The 24,443-nt window shown below is 39.7% G+C and overlaps 1 protein-coding gene across 2 annotated transcripts in view; it reads left to right on the forward strand.

The window, feature by feature from the left end:
• The first annotated feature begins 5,434 nt into the window (after positions 1 to 5,434).
• The window catches only part of pcxb (pyruvate carboxylase b), a 278,215-nt gene continuing 259,206 nt past the window's right edge, over positions 5,435 to 24,443 (forward strand). Inside the window, exons 1-4 of one of the 2 annotated variants that reach the window (XM_085759433.1) lie at positions 5,435 to 5,485; positions 18,200 to 18,336; positions 20,688 to 20,781; positions 21,443 to 21,533. In XM_085759433.1, the coding sequence (XP_085615559.1) occupies positions 5,484 to 5,485; positions 18,200 to 18,336; positions 20,688 to 20,781; positions 21,443 to 21,533 (324 nt within the window). In that variant the 5' untranslated portion in view covers positions 5,435 to 5,483. Of the gene's footprint in view, positions 5,486 to 16,498; positions 16,518 to 18,199; positions 18,337 to 20,687; positions 20,782 to 21,442; positions 21,534 to 24,443 lie in introns of those variants that run through there. The other variant, XM_085759432.1, reaches the window with a different exon arrangement.

Genomic DNA, 24,443 nt, shown 5'->3' on the forward strand with positions numbered 1-24,443 from the left:
GTTGTATTTCTCAGGGCGGTGAGTATCCTTTGTTCTCGTATCTTCATGAATGTACCTGCCACTACAGGGGTCATAAGAGTGTGTATGGTGTGTTTGTTGAGGTTTATATAATAGCCCACACGTCCTTCTACTAATCCTTCCTAAAGAAAATCTGTGAGTACTTTGGTTCTTGAGCGTATGAGTGTGTGACTGGGTCATTTTCTTTAACAACGGCTTTTAATGGTACCTCCCCCCTGAAGAGTCCACCATGTCGAGCACACTTTGTCTGGCCTCTTTTCTCAGTCTGGTACCTCTGGCCAGAGGCATTGTGTTCCCCACGGTGTCAAAGAATCACTCTGAGGGATTACTCAAATTTGGCCAAAACTTGTGCTCAAGTATGAACTAATTAGATTTTTGTGGTATAAAATTAAGGGGTTAATCCACAGTGACCTTATAAAATAATATAACAACTTCTATTTCCAGGTTGTCTGTGTACATACATTTGTGTCCATATTTTCCTACACAAACAAACAGTTTTTACATCCCAGAACAATGAATAGCCCTACCATTTGCTGTCTCATTAAACAGCTTGATAATAATCACGGGGACTAACCGAGATTTTAATAAACTTGAAATCGGATTTAGCAACGTTAAGTCCTGCCTTTGTGTGGAGGTTTGTATTTGGAGTCTGTTTTCAGAGTGGCTGTTCGTTTTGCTCTGACTGGGGAGAAATGAGAGGGACAGTAGCGACCAGCAGCAGTCCTCAGAGTCGGCCTTTTTCACAGCGAGCAGAAGCACGTAGATAAAGGGGGTAGAGAGGGACCAGACCAATGGGGAGACAGGAGGGAGGAATGGGAAGAGAATAAACAGAGACGTTACTGAGCAGTGGCCATTCACCTATTCATGGTGAGCTGCTCTTTGCCAGTTGACTGAGCTCATGCCCCCACCTCAGCCTATGCTGACTTTCTCACGTTTGCTGCTTTTTTTTCTTTTTTTTTACTTGGAGCAGTACCAGTAAACAAAAACAACATTTTCACTCGTTTCACTGTTATGACCAGGGTAGTATACCAACAGAACCTTGTTTTTTTACAAAAACAGTGATTTGTACAATAAGTGTGTAATTCTACAGATGACATTATAGACATGTATGAAGGAAAACTCATTCTCCAGCTGGATATAGCATCAGTTTGTATGAAATATGTAATTTTGATTCTATCTTACATATATACTGTATATAGTTGTTTTTTTTGTTAATAATTTTTTATTCCTTTTACATGTCAACATATAGCTAAAATACAAGTCATTATAATAAAAGACAAAATAAAATAAAAACAGAGAGACAATTCACGTGTATTCACACTTGGCAAGCAATATACTATTGACTGTAAAAACAAACAAACAAAACAAAATATCAACAACAAAAAAGAGAGCACACACACAAAAAAAATAAAATAAAAAAACAAAAACAAAAGGTGCCATAAGGTCCACAAACAAACAAACACACCCACAGACACTGACACACACAAACAGTAGTTTGCACAGAGACGCCATGTTTGGAGAGTTTCCTGTCCTCTCGCTCATATTTCATCATATTCTCATCCTGTTCGTTATCTCACCCTTTTCAAAAAAACTGAAATAAAAACAGAAACACAAACTGCATGTATAGTCACATCTATTTACTGCACATGTAAGAGACTGGAAGCATTGTCTCACGGAGAGGTAACACTGTGCAATACATAACCACTGTTATTTAGGGACACAAAAATTGCTTTACTTGCAGAAATGAAAACGATGCTCCAGACTGACCTGAAATGACTGTGACACCAATAAAATGATCAACTGCCTTTTCACTCTCACAGGATGCAGCTAGTTAAAGCTAAAGTATTTCCCCCTCTTCCTCGTCCCTGGAAGAAGAGAGTTCTCAGTTGTGCCAACTTTAAATCTGGAGGTTTTAGTCTTTGAAAGTTAATGCACTTGGAGGCAGACTGCTGTCATTGACACAGTTGGAGGTTGGGGTCTGTTATGTAATCGTTGGCACAGACATCACATTATTTTGGAAATGGGGAACTTTAAAGGTTTTATTCACTCCCTCTCCTGCTGGAACTTTAAATAGTGAGGCAGTGAGAGTTTCTGCAAAAGCTTGACAAGGCATATTGATCTTAGTGGCTGCGCTCACTGGAAGCAAAGAGCAGTTAGCCTCTCAGCTGACGTAGATATTTACATACCAGGGCTGATGAACAATCACTGTGATCACTAACTTTAAGATTGTGTTTTTGGTTTAGTCACTGTAATTGTTGGTAAGAGGTCATTTGAATGATAGATATTGTTTTCCAATGAACACACTCTGGCATTTGTGTTAAATTACACAGGCTGACAATAGAATAAATGTCATGTTTGTTATGCAGAGAAGGGGCCCCATAAAAATTCTTTTAGCCCGGGCCATTGTGGCCTAGCTACACCAGCGCTGGTGATGTAACACTAAGACATGCTGTGGTTGGCCCACTTGGCATGTCTGACAGGACCAGTTCTGCTTCTAAAGGAGGTGTGTGAGAAACTACGACGGGATGGTGTTTATCACAGAGATGGTCTGAGGACAGGCTGAGAGAGAAGCTGCAACAGAGAGGGAGACTGCAGGCAGGGTGTTCAAAGTCCTGTGAGAGAGCTCAGGAAATAAACCAGGTCAAAGCAAAGACTAAATAGAGGTCATTTGAACTGATCAGGAACCGCAATCCTACTTCCCCTAATAACATAATATTGTGTTTTTGTTGCTTTTTATTGTTTCTGATTGATGAGCAAACACATTATTTAGCAGCACGTTTAGTTTTTGCCCCTGGGTTTGAATGCGTCCTCTGAGGAATGTCATTGACACAGACTCTCTTATCAGGAGCCGATAAAGACAACAAACAAGTGTTGAGAAACAATCATGTATGTGTGTGCCCGTGTTGAGTCTGTGTGTGATTGCGTATGTGTGTCTGCTGCTGGACGTCTGTGCTTACATCATTTGACGTAAACACTGAGCGGTGACCAAAATCCTGACAATTAAAAAAAAATACTTGGCCTTGAAAAGAAACAATTTTAGGAAACTGAGTCTGTGATGTTGTGGTTTCCAGCCCAGAGAGACTCTGAACTGTGGATTATCACTCAATATCACAGTAGTATTAAGGTTTTCGAATGTTTCCCTTTTAAATTAGAGAGGGATCAAGCACTGTGCTTTTTCAGGTTAGGCTCAGTATTTGAATATGGAGGCAGTGAATGAAGGGCTTTAATGCAACGTCCTTGTAGTTTTGTGTCTGTGGTTCCAGAGATAAAATAGCAGCCTATTGTCCACTTTACAAAGCAGGACTACAAAGACCCATTTTAGAAGCCTGTAATCAAATCCCAGTCTTTTCAGCTATTCTCTGCAGGATGCAAGATTTTTTTTTCTTTCATTCTGTCCCCCACATTTGCGTCCATTTCGTACTTTTCTTCTTTTCTCGCCCTTTCTATTTCGAGTTTCACTCGAAGCTCAGTTTACACACCAGTTTTCAATAAATTAAAACCCATACCATTTATTCTGCTAATGACAAACAAATAATTTCCCCCTTTTTTCCAACTTGTTTTTCCTTCGCAAGTTGTTTTACCATTGTAACTACACAATGTTTTGAAAGTCAAATAAAGACCACAATATTTCCAAACCCTGCTGAAAGAACTTCCATGGTAAACCTTTATAGGGGTAAGCAAGCCAAGGAAGTTCCTTGTAATTGGTTACCTTTATTTGTAATAAGTTGTGGGTTTGCTGAAGAATTTTGTAATAATACATTTATTTGTTGGAGCCTTTCAAAAGACCCAAGGTCACCTTAGAGACAAAAGAACAACAACAACAAAAAAAAAAGCATACAAAAACACAGTAGGAAAAACAAACAAACAAACAAACAAACAAACAAACAAACAAACAAACAAACAAAAAAAGCATATAAAAATGCAAACAAAATTTTCCTCAGTATAATAATTAGTGTCAAATAGGCTACCAATTGGTATTTGGCAGCAGTAAAGCAGAAAAGCTGCAGGTGCAGTTAATTAATGGTCACACTGAACTATGTGATCTATTAATTAATAGCACCTGCACCTTAAACCGTCAATAACTTTACTTCATTAGCACAGCGCTGACCGTCAAAGTTGAAATAGCAGATTTAGTCAACAATTGCTTATCTGTTTGCACATTTAACTAATGCGGACCACCAGCATTAATATGGAGTCGTGTCTCTGGCTACATGAGGAATGTAAGTTCAATATTTACTGTCATTTTAGCTCTCTTTTTTTTGGAGAAAAATATCTGGCCGTTTAGCCGCTACTGAATGCTATAGCCTATGTTTAGCTAACTGCAGTGGTACATACACATATGGTACATACACAGTGTGAGCTTTCTGGAGGTTTTCTTTTGTAATGACCTTTGTAGATATAGAATATTTATTAAAGTGGCATTAATGTTACTAATGACATCCCTTTTAGCAGCTTTGGTGTCACAGTGTCCGGTTGTTACAGTTGTTATTATAGCTACATACTCCCTCACTGACAAACTGTGGCGCACCCCAATCATTATTGTTGTTAGTAACACCTGTGCTTTTTCTGCCTGCGACCTGCAGTATTTTTTAATTAGAGTTAACAGTGAAATACAACATCTAACCGGCCTGTATAGTCTGGGCCAGTGCACACTCCGTAGCTTATGTTAAACTAAACAGAAGTAAATTATATATACTGTCAGAGAATTTCTAATATTGAGATAGATAGTCAATAGACTGGCTCTGATACTGTATATTTATATTGTTTTGTTGTGTCCGATTGAGTCTGGACTGGAGCTCTTTAAATCGTGGCGCTCGCTGCGTGCTGTGATGGCCCCTTCTCTGATTGGCTGAGAGCGCAGGAGGGGCGGGTGCGTGGTTGCGTCATGTCAAAGACAGGAACGAAAGCTTATGGAGAGGGAGAGAGAGAGAGAGAGAGAGAGAGAGAGAGAGAGAGAGAGAGAGAGAGAGAGAGAGAGAGATTAACGGGGAGTAAGGGGCAGGCGCAGTAACAGACTTCTATATCCGCCACACGGAGACGGACGGTGCCAGCTGCTAGCTACGTTAGCTACAGTAGACAGATAGCAACTAGCTTCAGAGTCGTAGCACCTTTACTACATATGAGGGACTGAGCGAGAGACAGAGAGAGAGTGCGTGTGTGACAGTGTGTGGTGTCGAAGCTTTGAGCGCCCGCTCGGCCGTCCCGAAGTCACTCCGTGTGTCTGTGTACCTGTATGTGTGTGTGAGCGCAAGTGTGTGTGTGTGTATACATAAACCCCCTATCTCCCTCTTCCTCCTCCGAGCAGCAGTGTGTCTGGTTCTGTGTATATGTGCGTGTGTGTGTGTGTGAGGTGAGCAAGCAAAGAAGCAAACGCACACACATAAACACACTCTGATAGTCGACAGTTTACACTCGGTGTCCTATTACTTGACAGCGGATTCACCTCATTTACTGACAGCACCAGCATGTGAGTACTGATGGCCAGTGTGGGTGTGTGAGTCCTGTGTCTGTGTGCTTGTCATTGAGTGCATTTTGCTAAAAGACCTTACCTTAAGTCCTCCAGAGTGAATGAATGGCTGCATGTGTAACATTACTTGCATGTGTCTTACTGTCAGCTTGGAAATATATGTTGCAAGTGTAGTGAAACTGTCATAGCTGCACACTTACTACATTGGCAGAACCAAACTCTGTGTACTGAAAACCTCATTGAAAAGTAAATAATAGCATATTGCTGGCTGGCTACAGTCATTAAGTGGTCTCATAACTAACTCTGAATCCTTTTAACCTAAATGTGCACAAACTTTACGTCCTCAGAGCAGCACTTACCACACTGAGGTCACAGGGTCTTTGCTGCAGAAGGTGCCTTGCAAACAAGGAGCTATTTTTCTATGGAATTTTGTATTGTTGTCAATTAGCATCATAGGAAAACATGCAACAATGACAGTATGTTTACCGCATTGCACAGTTGCAGAATAAATGGTGAGGTAAATACAGGCATCCATTTGTAAGGTGGTATTAAAGTTGGAAGCATATGGGACTTGATTTCTTCTGCCTTTTTAAAGACGGACTGTTTACATGCTAAAACTTGTAGATTGCGTAACATGGTTGTTTTCTTGTAAACTGCACATCAAAGGAGCTTGTAACTGTGCGCATATGATGACCTGATTTTTCACACTGATTCTCAGTGTTGCAGAAATTTCGTCACTGCTCTTTCACCTTTGAACCTGAGCATGTGTATCTGTTGTGTCAGAATCATTTGACTGTACAGTTTGTTCATCCTCAACCTTTACTCTCCTTCAGACAGTCGTGCATGCCGAACAGCTGTCTCATCCCATAGTTAAGAGAGGGCCAGTGGGAGTTGTGCAGTGATCAAACTAAGGCCATTTATTTCCACAAGTCATAAGCAGAATGTGTAGTTTATCCTTCAGCAGGAATGTGATCACAAATATGCAGACAGAATAGAGGTGTTTTATCTGAGGCCTCTTAGAGTGACTGTATTAGCCTTGTGTTTTTGATGGACATGTGCCATTCACTTATTTCTCTATTATTCACCTTTATTATAATACTGTCAAGTGAATGGAACATGTGCAAGGCCACTGGGATACATCCATTATTCTATTATGTCAATGCTATAGAGGTTTGGGTGCTCTCTTTCTTATGAACATAAACTCCATTTTGTAAATATTTAAAATACCTTTAACCTTTTATTTTATTTTAATCGTTTACAATATACTCAAATTTTTAGCACTGAAAGCTTTGAGCTTCTCAGAAAAGATCATTTCAGGTCTAGTTGAGCTATCAAGCTTGCAAAAGATTTTATAATGAGCCTGTCCACATGAGTGAGTGGATACTCTTCCACAGAGGTCGCTATGTTGCACTGCAATGTTTACAGTAGCCCATAATAGATAAACCAAACAGTGGCTCTAAAGAAGGATTTGTGTGTTTTTATGTTACTTGAATGCCACATTATGTCACCTACTTCTACACCTTTAGGAGTGAAGGGGTTAAGGTTCAGGTTCAGGTTCAGGTTACTTTATTCGTACCCATAGGTAGATTTAGGTGAGGAGAGGGGTATTTAACTAGTTGCAGTCTTCAACCTCCTAGCTAGATGTCACTGAATTCTGCACACTGGACCTTTAAGTTTAGTAATGAAGTCAAAAGTCTTAGTTGTTGGAGAAGAGTGAAGAAAGATTTTTGAAACTAAGTAGAGTAGTTCAGCATGTCTCTTAGCATCTACCTTACCGTTAGTTTGGGAATTGCATAGCTTTTAAAGGATTTGTCACGTCATGAAAGTAAGTAGTAAGTAGAAAGTAAGTAACTAGTACTTAACGGATTCATACCTTGGCTCCAACTAGAAAATAGATGTTATGAATACAGTAAATTGAGAATACTGCAGTTTTGGATTCAAGTAATGCATTAACTTGCCTTACTCCCTATGCATATTTTCTGTTTTTTAGGGCATTCATCCAATTGAGGTCTTGACCTATTGTTAGGGTTGCCATAAAATGAAGAGTGAAAAAACATTGGACCTTGTCCTTTTCATATTGCCAGGACATCGTCTGAAAAATGGTGGTGTTGGTATTAAAGCAGAATTTGTCAGCCTGGGTCTGTCCCAGGCACTCCGATTCTGCAAATTCACTTCTGCAGGGGGTGAGATTATTTTTATATTTTGTGTTGTACCTTTACTGAGATATTTTCAGAAGTTATATTCGTATGGAGTTCAGCTTCTGTATTTTGAATAGTTCTCTCGCTGTGCTGGTAAGCAAAAATGAAAATCCAGACGAGCTTCACAACTAATTAGCTAAACATTATGATTCCTGTACTCTCCACCCATAAAACCGTAAACATTTTCTTTCTTATATGGCCGATATCCAGTTGGCTCACCTTTGATCCTCCCTGTTTTATGTCCCACCCAACTGTACCATTTCAAAAGGTCCAGTGAAACAGCATGTGTCTCCAGGCCTCAAAGCACTGATCCATGATAATAATAGTAGTTATGGTTGAATGGTAGATTGAGCAGGTTGTGATTAGCAGGTGGAATCATGAATCAGAATCATGCACATGAGAATTTAGTTTCAGCAGCACCTTACTTCTTCTGTCAAGGTTAAGTGAGGTCACAAAAAGTAAAGGGTAGTAATGCTATTTAAGAAGTTTCACCTACCCACATATAACCCATGTTGTAGTGTTTTTATAGACCCATCCTGGTTATATACCTCTGGTTGTAAACTGAAGAGATATTTTTTTATAAATTCTTTGCTATGCAGGTGGATAGATCCAAATTAAGAGTTTTGCATAGAGACTTTTTAAATGGCTAGTTGTTAGTATTTACAGAAGGTTTTGCAGAGTATGCTGTGGGCCAGTTTGTGCAAACAATTGCTCTTAATTTATCTTGCCCCTATTATCTACAATTCTCTAGTTACAAACCTTTCCTTTTGCAATTTTGTTCCTTTAATGCTGCTTCTGCTGAAAGCAAATACAGAATTTCTATAGTATAGTATAGTCTACATATGAATCACAATTTGGTCCATGATAAATGTTCAAAAATATATCTCCCTGGCTTCTGTTAAACCAAAATGCTTGTTGAAACTGTGGACAAGGGTTTAGGACAGCAACATGCATTACAAACTTTGGGAATTATGTAGAAAATTGTGTTTTTCCAGCATATTGTGTATCTTAATGGGACAGCCTGTAGCAGCAGGGAGCTGGAGCATCTTGTTGACACAGCTGGTGAAAGGCCTGAAAGAGAGAGAACATCAGGAACAAAATGCTGCAGTTTCATTTGCCTCCAAAAACTTGTCAGAGTATTAAAAACTAGACTCTGTTATCTTCTTAAAGAACTAGTTTTACCTTCCTAGATGCTCCTATGTCCTAATCAGCATTAGCATCAGTGTGGGTTTATTTTCATTTACAGTAGGATTAGTATTGAATTGTGTGTGTATTCTGGGAAACTTAATACAACATTAATGCCTTGCTCAAAGGTTCTTCCACTGGTTATTCTTGTTTATTGTTTAAAGAGGAACTATGTAAGTTTGGTCAACTTTCTGCTGTCTTGCTAACGCTCCTCCGGGCCACGTGCATTTGTTTTCAATGAAGCCGGTGAGAAATCAATTAATATGTGTAGTTCATTCTGTCATAAACAAGAGATTACGGGTTACAGGGCGTGTTTGTGTCATGGTGCGCAGAGACAAGAGCTGGGACACCGGGGCGGCCCCAGTCTTGTTCAGTTGTTTTTCAGCCAAGAGACACAATAAGTGACACACATGTGGAAGGCAGAGAGCCTCCATTCTCGCTCGGTAACAAGTTAAGCTTATTAATCCATCACATTACTCCAATAAGGTAAAAATGTAGCATAGTTAAGATACAAATCCTGCATAGTTCATTTAAGTCTTTTGGAGTTGACTGCTTGAGGATTCAGATCCATGTTCCCTTTTCAAGCTCAATATTCTAACCTTTATGTCACCACAAGCCACTTTTTAGTCTAGTCACAGATCTGTTTTGTCTACACAAACACAGTCAGCCTTGGTTACCTTGTTCTTGCTGTGAGATCATGTGCTGCTGTTGATATTTGGGGCCTAAACCTAATCCTTCATGATTCCTTTCTGTTCTGACAGCCAATCTTAAAAGTTACTGCCCTGTTACTGAAACCATATCCCCGCACCCTTTTTCCTGAGCATTAGCAGTCTGACCTGATCTGTTCTACTCAGTGTTCTCTTGGATGGTCTGTGATAGACTTTGACTGAAGTTATTAATGAGGAGGATGATATGAGGACAGCTGATCTTCAGTCTAACGTATAACTGATAATTACATTCCTGCTTTGTTGACATTAAGATTTAAGAGTATACCTTTAATGGAAACTTCAGAGAAAATGTTTTTATGCTTGAAGAGCCCTGATGTATTTAATTTGAGGCAAAACACACAGTCCTCCATCCACCTATCAGGTCAGGAGCAGATATGTTGATGAAGAGACTGCTCAAGTGGAAGGAGGGCGGAAGGAAGGGAGTTGGGATGAGTGCACACTCATTTTCCATTCTCTGGTTTCCTCTCCATCCACGTCCAATGACAGATCACCTGTTAGGGAAACAGTTGGATTCAGAGACACTTTATATCCAGTTTTGTACATTAAGCAATTAGCTGTGTGTGTGTGTGTGTGTGTGTGTGTGTGTGTGTGTCATTTTATAAGCTAAGACCCAGTCTTTTAAAATCTGTGTCAAAATTTGGATATGAATAGGATATAAATTAATAGGAAAATCCAATTATATCCAGAAGAGTAATTGTATTTATGTATCCATTGCAAAAATGACACCATATTAGTATACCTTTAAATGTAATTATGGGGAAGGTAATTGTTCATGGGGTCTCTAATCACTGCTTAAAAAAGGTAAAAAAAAAAAAAAAAAAAGTGAACATTTTAAGTCTCTTGGCTCTAGTTTTAAAAATAGACTCAAGCAAGGAAGATACCACAGAAAGGTTAAAGTGAGCCATGATCTGACCTTCACCCATTTTATGCTTGTCTTATTGAGGTAGAATCCTGTATAGTACAAAAGGGCATTTACCAGTTTGGAGAGTTATGAATCTGTGCATGTAGTTATGTGTGTATTTGCTCCATGATCTGCCAATTGGGGCAAAGTTAAGGATAGGTATGTGTGTTTGTGTGTCACATTATCACATGGTTTGTGCAACACAGAACAGACCTTTGCTCTCCAAGAGGTTAATGTATGAACCAGAAATCACCTTTGTTCTTTTGAGCCAGACAATACAAACATCATTCTCAGTGGGTTATAGCTTTAATTTTTGACAGAACTGTGAATGATAGATGTTTAACATGATTCAGCTTTGCTGTCAGACACATGCAGGCTGAAGTCTGGGAGCTGCACTTTGCTTGGCACTTCTGCTTAGGCATGTTTGTGCTTGTTTATGTGTGAGTGTTGTAGGAGTCGGCAGGGACAGGTTTTTAGAGAGGACAATAGACAGAGAGGAAGAGGGAAGGTCACTGAATACATGAAGTCTGAAACATCTACACTCCTCCTTTTAGCACCACAACTCTAATTTAATTCAGTGCTTACTTTGTATTGCAACAGCTGCAGAAGATTTTAGCATTCAAGACTGAGATGGGAAATCGGTTAGATAGTACTTTTCTATTTAACAGTTGAACAGTGCTGTACTTGTAATGAAGAATCAAACAGTGGGGTTTGCTGCTGCCTTATTTAAATGACCATGAATTAATAGGGAGAGATGACCAAGCCCAGGAGAGGAAGAAAGTATTTGACACTGAAAGTGAATCAGTGAGGTTCTGCAACTGGTGTTGAGCCTCTAGATTGAATCCTGTCGAGCCAGATGATGCTGCTAATTAATTTAAGCCAGATTTCTGCAGACCAGAGCCTGAATTGAGCTTGTTGCCTGTGAAGCAGAAGGAGCTATGGTGCTGCCAGTGATTCCAGTGACATCTTTAAACACTCTGGTCTCTGGATAATTAGATGTTTGAGTATACCTGGGTGTCTTCTAAAAGTGCCCCTAGGTACTGATTGAATGCACTTAGAAGGACTTGATGCCTGAAACAAAAACGTTTATTTTCTTAGGCTCAGTGAGAGCCAAAGGTCACATTCCTAAGCGACAGAAGTGACCTTTTGTAAGGCTTGTTAGATCTTCTTTTCAAGCATCAGATACATTTCCTTTTTTTAAAAAAAATATTTAGAATAACTTAGAAAACAACAAAATAGCAACCACACACTCAAAACACTGTTGCAAGCTTTTGGTCATTATGACCTTCTTGAGGCATACAAGACAATAGCTGTACATAAGGGTTCCGGCAGTAACATCATTTAATTGCAAAGACACCTGTGTCAAACATGGCAAAGGCTAGAAAAGCATCATAGAAATTGTAGTCCCAACAGAAATGTTGTGGTCCTAGATAAAGTTATTCTAGTAGCCTTATGAAAACAGGAAACGCCAAATACATTGAGGTTATTTACAATATGTACACATACAATAAAGTACAAAAACACAACAGAGAAAAGCAACATCATATAAAGCATATTATAGCATAAAGTCAATTGTGATATGTTTAAAGTACAACACTCATGTCAAAATCCTGATTGAGACCCAGTGGTTGTTAAGTTTCTAAAGCTCTCTCTGTCAACACCGTCCCCTCTCTGAAGAGTAATCTGTTCTACTCCCTGTAACCTGAGGGAGGAGATGGGATGAGAGTTGTTATTAAAATGATGGGCAACAGGGTAATTCATATAATTTCGTCTTATTGACCTTTTGTGTTCACTAATCGTTTGTCTGAGAGGATGAATGGTTTTACCAATGTAAATTTTAACATTTATACAACATTTTTTTTTATTACATGTGATAACTCCTCTTACTGGAAACATTTTCCCTGTTCTGCGGTGTGTAAAAGTGTTCGTTTTCCATTGTGGCACTGAGCACAGTTACCACAAGGGTAATGTCCTTGTTCAAGGGGAGCCAGAAGGGTCTGTCTGGCACTTGGTAATATACTGGCTCTAACCAATTTATTTCGTAGGTTTGGTCCTTTTTCATAAACAAAAAGCAGTGGATCTTTAAAATGCTGAGTGAGAGCTGGATCTATGGTCAGAATAAGCCAATGAGGATAGTATTCTTACTGTAAACACGTGGGCCTGAGGAAGTGGTGATACAGGTTACTGAATAAGGTTTTTCTTTTTGGATACTCTTTGTCAATAAGATAGATCGAGGTTTAGATAAAGCAACCTGGTAGGCCTCTTCAACACACTGAACAGAGTAACCCCTTTCTAGAAAGCCTTGTTTCATTTCTAGAGATTTTTCTGTGTAATCTTCATCAGAATGGCAAAGACGTCTCGGTCTGTAAAATTTACTTTTAGGCAAGCCATTCTTAAGGGCTTTAGGATGAACACTGCTGGCTAGAAGGAAAGCATTACGGTCAGTGGGTTTCCTGTATAGTGTGGTAATGAGGCTTTTATTCTTTAACTCAATTCACATATCAAGGAAAGACACATGTTGCAGGTCATATTCAAGGGAGAATTTTAGATCAGTGTGGACACCATTGAGAAATTACACAAAAGTTCTTCTATTTTCCCTTGAAAAAGGCTGATATCTGTACCATTTAAGGATTTTTTGACAAAAGGGATTCCCATCAGGTATAGAATAACTGAATTAACATTTTTATTCCTGTTTTTGGTGAATTGATTGAATTGTGCAGAGGTGTATAGTAACGAAGTAGATGTACTTCGTTACACTACTTAAGTATTCTTTTTGAGGATTTGTACTTTACTGGAGTTCTTTTTTTAATCAGGACTTTTACTTTTACTTCACTACATTTAAAGGTTAAAAAATGTACTTTTACTCCGTTACATTTACGTTCGCCACCTCGTTACTCGTTACAAATTGAAATAGAAATATAATTACCTGTAGGCTAGCCTATATGACCAAATAATCGCCTGCGTGCAAATATGCGCATGTGCTCTAAAAGCCGTCGGGGTTCCGACCTCATTAAAGCCTGTTCAGTTAAATGCCCGGGCGATTACTAGGCTAGTATTTGAATCTGCGATAGTGAAGCATTCACACAGTCTCTCTAACTACGACCCGCTGCTGCTGCTGCTGCTGCTGCTGCGGAGAGCTGTGGCCGCAGACGGCTCCAAAGATCCTCTATGCGTAACAGGATCGATCACTCTCATGCGCCGATTGATATGTTTCGTTTTTACCGTGCACCACTGCATGCCTGTTGCAAATACACGCCTGGTTCTTATAAACGCCTGGGCTCCAAGTTGATTGAGCTTAAACGCCTGGGCCACTAATGGTCATATACGGTACACACAGACAGACGCCTGCTTTATATTCTCAGGCAGACACAAGACACTTGATTCACTCACTCTACATGTTTTGGTTTTATCATTCCACATCTATTCACCTGAAAGTGAAATAAAACAACACACAAGTAAAACAAGTGGTTGTTTTGCTTCTTTTTATGCTAAATACTTTGTACTTGTACTTGTACTTTTGATACTTGAGTATATTTTTTCACAAGATACTTTTGATACTTAAGTACATTTAATGTGAGCTACTTTAAGACTTTTACTCAAGTAATTTTCTTATGCGTGACTTTTACTTTTACTAAAGTCGTTTTTTGTTATGGTATTTCTACTTTTACTTAGTTACTTTTTTCAAGTACTTTATACACCTCTGGAATTGTGATGGTACCTGCAGCACCTGAAACAACTAACTCTTAACTCTTATGAACCAGGCTAGAGATTAGACACAGGTGTGTACTCCATTTTCTCTATGTGCTTGAAGAAAATAGTTTTATTTTCACTGGTTTGTGAAGCACAAAATATACCATAAATTTTAAAAGTACACACATTCGGTGTTCTGTCAGTTGTCAGGACATTGACAGGATATCTTCCAAAAATGAGTGGACACAAAATCATTATTTCGTGCTTTTCTTCTTTTCCTTCTTTTATTTTATCTTAGGCTTAACCCTGATATAGAACAATCTTTAATCTCTGTTGTGCTCTCCAGAGCCAGGAAAGGATGGAGAACACTGAGGCGCCAAAACCAAAATGATCATGTAGTTGCACTTCTAGTGCCTGAGCATCTCTGCCATTTGACATTCCTCTCATACCACAACTTATCCTTGAGCCTGCCTTGTTGGATTTTAACAGTGAGAGTCCAACCCCTACTTTTGTTGAATTAGTTACTGTGGCTCATTTTATCATTCGCCCTATTCATCAATTCAGGGACAGAGAGGAAGAAGGTTGTGAGTTTCATTACAAAACTGTACAAAACAACAAGGGAGCCAAAAAAGGGAGAAATCTTGGACGAGGATAAGAGGAGGGACGTTATGAGGGATGAGACGACAAAAACAGGGCCAATGACAAGCTTTGTCATCTCTGTGGTTGTATGTGTCTTTAAGTCTAACCTTGAGTAATGTCCTTACTAGGAGAGAGCAAAGCATTTGTATAATTGACCATTTTGTACCACAAAAACTGCAGAATGTATCAAAAAGATAATGATTGTAATCGATAAGTTTGTCTGATTGTTTGTTGTTTATTAGGATAAAACACAGACTGCATGTTACACTCCCAGTCGTCTGTTTGACAGCATCACTGTCTACTGTATATTGTTTGATATCATTTATTAACTCCTTGTTCTATTGATCATGTTTTTACCCTAAATCAACCTCAAGAAACTGAACTTGCTTTTGATTACTGTAAATGAAGTTTATGAGTTAAAACGTGACTGATTTCTGAACTAATATGGGTTGAGTGGACTTTGCAGGGTATACCTGTCTCTATCCACATTGACAAAAATGTATTTTAAATATTTATCAGGCTGTGTAACCTGGTCCTATCTGGTAAAAAGTTGTAATTGAACAGTTTAAAGAGGTAAATGCAGGACACAGATGATATTTGACCTGTTTTTGCCAGTCTGGCATTTTCCCTCCTGTTATCTCCCTGTTGTATTCAGACCTTGAGAAACTTGAGAAGAAGAAAATCTGTTTCATACGAGACACTGTTGCTTTTGTGTATACAGTATGGAGTTTCAGCCTGAGCTACAGTAACTGTGCATGGTGTCCTCAGATAATCTCAAGGCGTTCATCACCTAAAAGCAACTGATTTGTGATTCTTGACTCAATTCTCCGTAGTCACATTTGGTTATTTACCAAGATTTAATGTCACACATTATCGTGTAAAATATTATGAGACCAGAATTTAAAAAGCTCCACACTGATCTTTGGTCATACTTGTTTTCTGCCATTTGATCTGGGTGATAGAGTCTCTCAGCCTTCTCTACATTGTTTCCAGTTCAGATCTTGAAATGTGATAGTGCAGTACACAGCAGCCACATTTGAACTAGTTAGTAACAAATGGATTTATATGTTTCTATTGAGTTTGAATTAATTCCATATGCGTGAATTTGTGAGGCCTACCTCTGCATGGTTGATTGTTCCCCCATCTTTTACTCAGTGCACGTTGGCATGAGCTGAAAAGTCATACTGTAGTAGATTGTTGTTCAGTGAAAAATTAGGATTCAAGAGCAGTAACATTTTATCTTGGGTACATTTCTGGCTTGTCTGAAAATGTTTAGTAATGGGTTAATTTCAAAAATGTATAATCATTTTAGGATATGTCCTTTGCAGTTGTTCTTTTATGTGTGGCTTGATTCCTCAGGTGTATAATTTTCCTGTATCTATTTAGTATTTCCATTTATGATTCGAAAATTCGGAAATCCCAAGCATTGGCTCCTTCACATCGTTCCATTGACTGCATTTCTGTTGTTTGACCACAGAGTGGCAGCAAAGGACTATTAGTGGGGTGTTAGACTTGTGGTCAGAGCAGAAGAAGCCTCCACTCTGTAGTCTTGAGCTCACTGTCACACAGCTTCTATCATTACAGCTGCCATTTTCCTCACAGTGACTGAGCCACTCACCATCTAGTTGAGGAGGTACTTGTTGGTTATTGTGTGTGCTGATGTCTGTTGTTGGAACTCATGTGGTTGTGGGGTAGGTTTGTCTGTGGTTTCAGTTGACTTTAGGGGATTACTGATTGCAAATGCAGCCGCCCAAGCATAACACTATTAGGTGTAAAGAGTTTGTGTGTGTGTTTGAAATTTGTTCACAGGAGAAGTGATGGTGATAATTGGATGATGTCTTTGAGTGTAGCCCTTAAATAATGTGAAAAAACCTCAACTGACAATGAATTTAAAACAAACTTGTTTTGTCTTGTTCTGTGTTCATGTACAAGTTTATGCTGCTTAGTTACTCTTAATTGCTGTAGAAAAAACAGGTTTGTATTTTGAGAGTTAAATATCAGAAAGCTTGTTTTTTTCTCCTAACAATTAAGTATGAGTGGGACTAATGGGGGAAGCTGGTTTTATGTATCTGAAATTTCTTGGGCAGGAAAAATGTAATTAGTGCTTTCATTTTATTTTTGTAATTTGGATAAATACACCACAAACACACCAGAAACTCATTGTCTTTAATGAGACTCACCTGCAGCTGATTGATGACTCTAAGCAGTGTAGCAGCTGATGGGTTATGTAAACACCTATCTTTCTTGTAAGGAGATGTAATATTGCTTTCTTGGAACAAGTTTAAGTGTGACATTTGAATCAGTCATAAGCTCTCATTCCAGCCAGACATTTGATTAGATTTAGTAACATTGTTGGAAACACTGCATATAATTAACAAAGAGAGCATCATCAGCAGTAACCGCTAAAGAGTCTTCAAGGAACATGAAAATGATTTGGAGATATCTAATTTCTATACACATACATGTATAGTCTCTGTTGATTCTCTCACTGTTAAAGGACCATGTCATTGTACAGTATCATCCAATGATCATCTTATGTTACCATGTTACCATGTTTTTCAAGGCAACTGCATGACTAATATGTCCACAATGTGTACAGGTTCATTTTAGTGCATAACATATGATGACTGAAATCAATTGTACTAGACTGAAAACTAGTCCCTATCATCTGTGCCCCCAGCCATCCTAAAGAAACCATCAATGACCAGAACCTTTCATAACAGAAGTCAGGGTCACAGGCCTCAAATCATTCATACATAATACGGCCCAGTGTGCCAAAACAATTGATGATTCCTTCTCAATATCAGCATAAGGCCGGTTTTCCAAGAAAATCCCACACATTGGTGAAGCATACACACAACCGTCGGCAACTACTTAATAGGGCATGTTGCTTTAGTAGATTTAATCTCTTTAAACAGGACTCACACCTTGTTTAATCATTTTCAAAGCATCATCGCCTTCTTATCATTTTCCTTCCAGCATCTTTTTCTACCTGAGAACTGAATTTTGCAAATAGTTACAACTTAGAGATTGTGAGAAAATGTGAGCTCTAGGTTTCAAAGACATTTATGTTGTGTTTGATCTATTTCACTTGGAGCCAGAAGAGTTACAGTATGTATCTGAGTAATGTGCTGTGTTATTGCTGACATAGCCAATGTGTATAATTTCTTAGTATCCTAAATGTTGGAGCAGAGAATATTTTAAGCATTTGTTCTGTGAGTCTTTAAAAATTCACTGAGGTCTGATGCTTGTGCTTCCATCTCTAGCTAGTATGTCTCTGTTGTCTCATTCCTTCACTGATTGCTAACTTTTAAGTGTACTAGCACATTTTTTTGTATGTGTCCGACACTTTTGTTGTCTGTTTTTCTCTTAGGATGTTGAGATACGCTGCAGTCCAAGGCAGCCTCAGCCTGCTGGCTGTGAGGCGAGTGTGTCTTCTCTCCCGCTTTGCTCACTCTGCCCCACAGAGCGAGTATCGACCAATCAAGAAAGTCATGGTAGCCAATAGAGGTAAGACCCCCATCCATCTATCTACATCCTTACCAATTCACCACTGAAGAGGACAAGCAATTCAGATAGTCCCATTAAATTAAATACAGTTTAACACTGTTTCATGTATAATGTATGGAAAAAGTTATGACATTCACGATCTTCCTGCGGGAAAAGAACAGACTCTTTTCATTTTAATGGCCACCATTTAGTTTGCCTTGACGCATAATAATATTTAAGCACACATTGTATGTGGGTGGCTGCAGAAGCTAGCGTTGTTTGATTTAACCTAAAATATTGGAATCAGCGTTGGAACAACTACAACAACCCTTATTGTATACCAGGAGGTCAGAGAAAGTATGTGAAACAGTTACACAGTTCACAGTCACTGATTATGAAAACAACAGCATGAAAGTGTCCTTGTTCCCTGGGATCTAAATGAAACATGTTCCATGCAGTATAATATGAATATATTTTATCCACAAACCAATTGAAAACAACAATAGGCAAAAAATGTACACGTTCATTTCCAAGCTGTTAGAACAGTCTGTAATGGAAATGTAATTACAGAGAGAGTTTCTGAACATTAAACAGTCGCCAGTATGGCTGTAACACGTGGTGTCAAAATCACTGACTGCTCTGGTTATACTTCTAATCACCAGACCTCTTTCAGTGGATGCTTACTCTGTCTAGAGACCATCAGTGTGCAGTTAGAGTGACAGTCAGGTAATGTGCAGAGTCTGACTGACAAAATGTGTTCATGCATTAGAGCTTCACATTGCATTCATTCCTGTGGATGAATTTAAAATGCTTGATTTAGTTGACTCAGTGTTTCAGATCGATTGCTGAGTCGGTCTCCAATATGATTCCAATTTTGGACACATGTGGTTCTGTAGAGGCCTCCTGCTGCACAATACATTTGCATGCATACATTCATCTCTATCTTCCCAGAGATGCACTGTTAACAGCTTTAATCCATTAATTTGATTCAGATAGATTGTGGTCTCTCCCTCACAGTAGCACACACTGTCCCTCACACACAGCAGGGCTTACTGTCAGTCTCTCTTCTTCACAATTGGCGTGATGTGATATCAACACCACATTAGATCACATTCATCACACTGGAGTGCACTGAGCTGTGCTCAGCTTCAATGTGTGTGTGTCTGTGTGATGAGACTGGACGATCATATCATATCAGCCCAGATTCCACTTCACCAAGCACATCTCCTCGCTGCCATCACTGCTTCTCTTTCACTAATATATCCTCTCCTCCGTTTCTTTTAGCTCTCCTCTTCTTTCTGTAGCTCCTCGTCTCCTCTCCTTTCCCCCTTTTCACTCCTGTCTTTTTCAGCACTTGTCAGATGTGATTTTCCTCTGAGCAACTTGCTGTCTTCGTTTTTGCCTCCTGTGACTTCGCGCTCCTCTTTTCATTCCTTACTTCATTGCCCCCCCACTGCTATTCTTGTCTCCCCTCCTCTTATTTGTCACTTTGTTAAACTTGCCAAACTGTGTTTCTTTTGGTACCATGATTCTCCTCTGACCTTTTTTCTCTTTTTGAAGTCTTCTTTTCCAAACGTAGTTATTCTTTCGATTTTTCACCTAAAATCAACCACCTTTCTGTCTTCTCATATTTTAATCCTTTTTATGCCCCTACTGTTCACTCACTACTTCTTTCTTTCCTTTTCTATTTCTCTTTCCTTTTTTCTTTTTTTCTTTTTTTTTAGAAAGCTCCTCAAATGTTCTAACACTGTCCTGCCCTTAAATAGGAACACAACGTCTTGCTAGTTTCCAGTGACTAAACCTTTCTCTCTCCCAAACTGTGTTGCTTGAAAAACAACTATTTGGCTCTAGTGACAGGAAGATAAAAGGCACGTAGTGTTTTGCTTGTCTAAAGCTGAGATTTTACACTGTGTTCTCAAACTTTATAAAAAATGGTAAAGTCGCTGCAGTGTCTGTTGATATTTTTGCACAGTGCGATGAAGAACACCAAATGCATTTGTCTTTTTCACATCTCATGTATGGCATGAACATTCAGTTTATTTTGAGTTTATTTTGTTCTCTCAGCGGAGGTATTAGTGTCAAAATAGGGCCAGTGCTACAGGATGTTGATAAAATCATATAAAGTTTGCTTATGTAAAGTTGATGATGAAAGACTGAGAACACACACACACACAAAGATACAATCTGCTTAACTGTAGATCACAATTTAAGACCCATTTAATAATGAAAAGAGTACGAGTGACAGAAAGATGGGAAGAACATCATCTTTATAGGAAGAGAAAGAAAGGACGTTATGGACACAAATGTATCAAAGTAACATAATAGCTGCTAAATGAATAAACCCTTTGATATTTTTTTCTCTTGTCTTGCAGGTGAGATAGCTATCCGGGTGTTCAGAGCTTGCACTGAGCTGGGCATTCGGACTGTGGCTGTCTACTCTGAACAAGACACTGGGCAGATGCATAGGTAATGATGTCTGCCACTTTAAAGCTGGATAGGTCTGCAGTGGTTTGAATAAAGAAAGCGTAACGGGCATGTCTTGCTAAACTGCTGTGCTGCCACTGCTGGGTATCGACCACAAAATGCTAGCCGTTGATTTGAACCAATGGCAATTAAAAGAAGCTGGGGAGCATTTGTCTGCTCTCCACTGCTGGGTCAGTCATTTGTTTTGTAGTTAGTATTAAGTGGGGACATAAGTATAATTGTATTGACATTACAAACATTGAGGTACCGGTAATCACACTGCTTAGTCTCAGTACACAAACATGTTAATCTTCTCCACTCTCAGCCCTTCTTTTGTCTACCTGATGTTTCCGTGTTTTAAAATGTGTTCAATAATACATCTTGTCATAGGTTTTTAATTTAACCTGTTTCTGCCTCCTCCCTCATTCCTTATTTTCCCTTTATATCACATTCATTTTGTTTTCCTGTCTCATTTTTCACAGAATGTCTGTAAAAGGCTTATTCAAGGCTGCTTATTTTATTATTATAGTTTATTATGCTTTATTTGACCCAGTATGGCTGCCAAATATTTACTTCAAGCTTGGATGTGAAACCACAATGGTTGAGAAATGGGTGTGTAGCTTTCTGGTCTCCTTATGGAAATCCCTTGCACTTGTCTTCACAGGCAGAAGGCAGATGAGGCGTACCTGATTGGAAAAGGCCTCCCCCCTGTTGCTGCATACCTGCACATTCCTGACATCATCAAAGTAGCCAAGGTAAACACCATCTGCCATAAAATGGTGCAAGATATTGTTGTTAGCTGATTTGTTTTAATGGGCAATTTAACATGTCATGTTTGATTCTAAAATACTTTAGAAGTTTTCAATGAATCTATTGTCATATTCTTTTAAAATGATGCCACCATCCGCTTTGATAGACTAGAACTGTGGCTCTCCAGTCAACATATAAACAGTATTTATTCAAAGCAGCTTGCACTGTGCCCTCATACACTGGTCCCACCTTGTTCTGATAAGTGCTGCAAATAGGACAGATTCCTCTTCATGTTCAAAAACTTAACTATGCTTAAATAGACTATGAGTTAATTTAGCTTGAAGGCTTTTACTTTGAAGTAGTTGTAGGACATCTTTAATTAGCATTAAAGGGAAAATTCAACATTTGCATATTTGCTTTCTTTCTGGGAGTGAAATGAAAGGATTTTATATCTTGTCTATTACAGAATCCTGTGAAGACCTAAAGATGGTAGCAAATTAGCTTAGCTTAGCATAAGGACAGAAATCAGGGGTAAATGGCTTTTCTGGCACTGTCCAATTGGAAAAACTACTCTTGAACTAGAATTTTTCTAATTACAATGTTGTTATTCACACAGTTTTTAGTTTTAAGGGGTGTTGTTGCTCTGATCTAAGTTAGAGGGCTGCACGGGCCTGGAAATTAAGCCCGTACCCGGCCCGAGCCCGAGACTCTCAAACCCGACCCGAACCGAGCCCGAATTAATAAATTAAAAACCAGGCCCGACCCGACCCGTTACCCGAAGTGTTATTATGCAAAATGCATGTTATTTTCAATGACATTTAACAGCGCGACGCTCGTCAAGCGGCTCGGAAGTGAGACGACTTGGTAGATAGAGAGAGAGAGAGGGAGAGAGAGAGAGAGAGGTGGACATGGCCATGTGTGTGTGTATGTGTGCCAGAGCAACCTCACTCATACACGACAGGAACCAGCAGAGAAGGACCGAGAGACGTGCCCAGCGACACCAGAGGACAGCTGCATCCAACCTGCATCTGGGCTCCCCTGCCTAGACTGCGGACGGATGATTGGCTCACGGATCCGCCGCTCAGAGCGCTCGCGACCAACGACCAAGACCAGCTGTCCGCGTGCAGCCCGACCCGACCTGGGCCCGAATTAATTAATTAAAAACCAGGCCTGGCCCGGCCCGATACCCGTCGGGCCTCGGGTTACCCACGGGCTCGGGTCGGGTAGCCATGCTCTAATCTAAGTGCCATTTGTTTTTTAAACTTAAAGCAGAAGTAAGCGATCCGGTCGTTTTGGCTAACTTCCTGTCAGCGGATGGAGTTAGCAGTCCCCGCCCTCGTCCCTACGTCACCACATTCACGCGCATCCCTTGGCTGCACACACAGAGAGGACCGCCCCTTTATGCCGTTCTCTCTCCTCATTGGATAAAGGTTGTAGGATACAAGGAAAGTTTTCTCCTCAGCTTACAGCAGAGCAGAGTGACTGACAGACCCGTGTTTCGGACCAAACACTCATAGACCCTTTCAGAGAGTATAAACAAAGACAGGTGTGGCTCATTAGAAAACGCTCTGGTACACTAAATGGAATGGAGCCTTAATTAGTATTCTTGGTAACACCTGTATTTGTTTATACTCTCTGAAAGGGTCTATATAAGTGATTGCTGTCGGAAGATATGACTATTTAAGACTTATATTAACACAAACATTCCACTTACTTCTGCTTTAAAGGGGACCTATTATGCTCCTTTTTGCACAAACTAAAATAGTTCCTGGGTGTCTTAAAGACATGTCTGTGATGTGTTTCGGTCAAAATACCCCAAAAATCAAACATCACAGCACTCTCAAAAACAGGGCTGTGCAAAACGGTCTGTTTCAGTGGCCCCTCCCTTTAAATGCAAATGAACCACTCCCTCAGCATTGCGTTACCATGACGATGTCTACTACTAGTACCTATACTGATTTGGCCAAAATGTAGTATGCAAACAAAAGCTAAATCTACAGTAGGCAAATTGCCAGTATCTCCAGTATGCATCTGACCAGTCTACATTGTGTAATGAAATGCGCCCATGACCTAGTCTCACCCTAACCAACGATGGTATAGATTAGTCTTTGCCATGTAGGCTACTGTAACCATGTAACATGTAATATAACTTAATAAAATAAATTAAAAATATATGCAGACTGGTCAGTTCATTGTAAAACAGTTATTTATTGATATAAATGTGGTGATTTGTGCACATAGACTACAGAGCTCCGCAGCACTGCTCCTCTCCTCTCCTTCTCCTTCTCACAGCTTCACTTTTCATTCAAACTAATCCAACTGCCACAATTGTAAGATTTCATCAATGAGATCAACATTTATCTCCTAAAAAGACTAACCACACGGTGGTAAACGTCTAAAAAACCTGCGGGTATGTTTATTAGCGACCGTTTTCTCTACCGCGATGAGCACGGACGTCTGCCTGGCCAAGGAGGCCTGCAGACGGGCAGCTGCCTGTGTGAGGAGCCGCGGCGTTACGTCGGTCCGGTGTTACGTCGGTCCAGCGTTCCGGCGGTACGTCTCTGCTCCCAGCTTCACTTATATGAATCGTCGGCGTAAACTTCTAAATAAAACTTAGTAAAGTGACGCTACAGCGCTACAACATGCAGGGAAAAAGCAGGAAGTAGTCCGCTCCGCTCTCCGCTGTGACCCCAGCCACAACAGAGCAGCATGGGAGGAGGCGGGGCCGGTTGGAGCAGAGACCTCGGCATGACCATGTAGGGCAGTCCGGCACGCCATGACGTCAACGCGACCTCATGTCAAAAAAAAAGTCAGTGCAACCGAGTGTAACACGGTGTGCAGAGAAATCCCAATCATCTAGCAGGGTTTACCTCCAAATGCATTAACCTCATGATATGACACTTCCATGGCCTCTA

Source organism: Trachurus japonicus, chromosome 18, assembly GCF_045865225.1.
Source record: "Trachurus japonicus isolate A0001 chromosome 18, Traja_1.0".
NCBI lineage: Eukaryota > Metazoa > Chordata > Actinopteri > Carangiformes > Carangidae > Trachurus > Trachurus japonicus.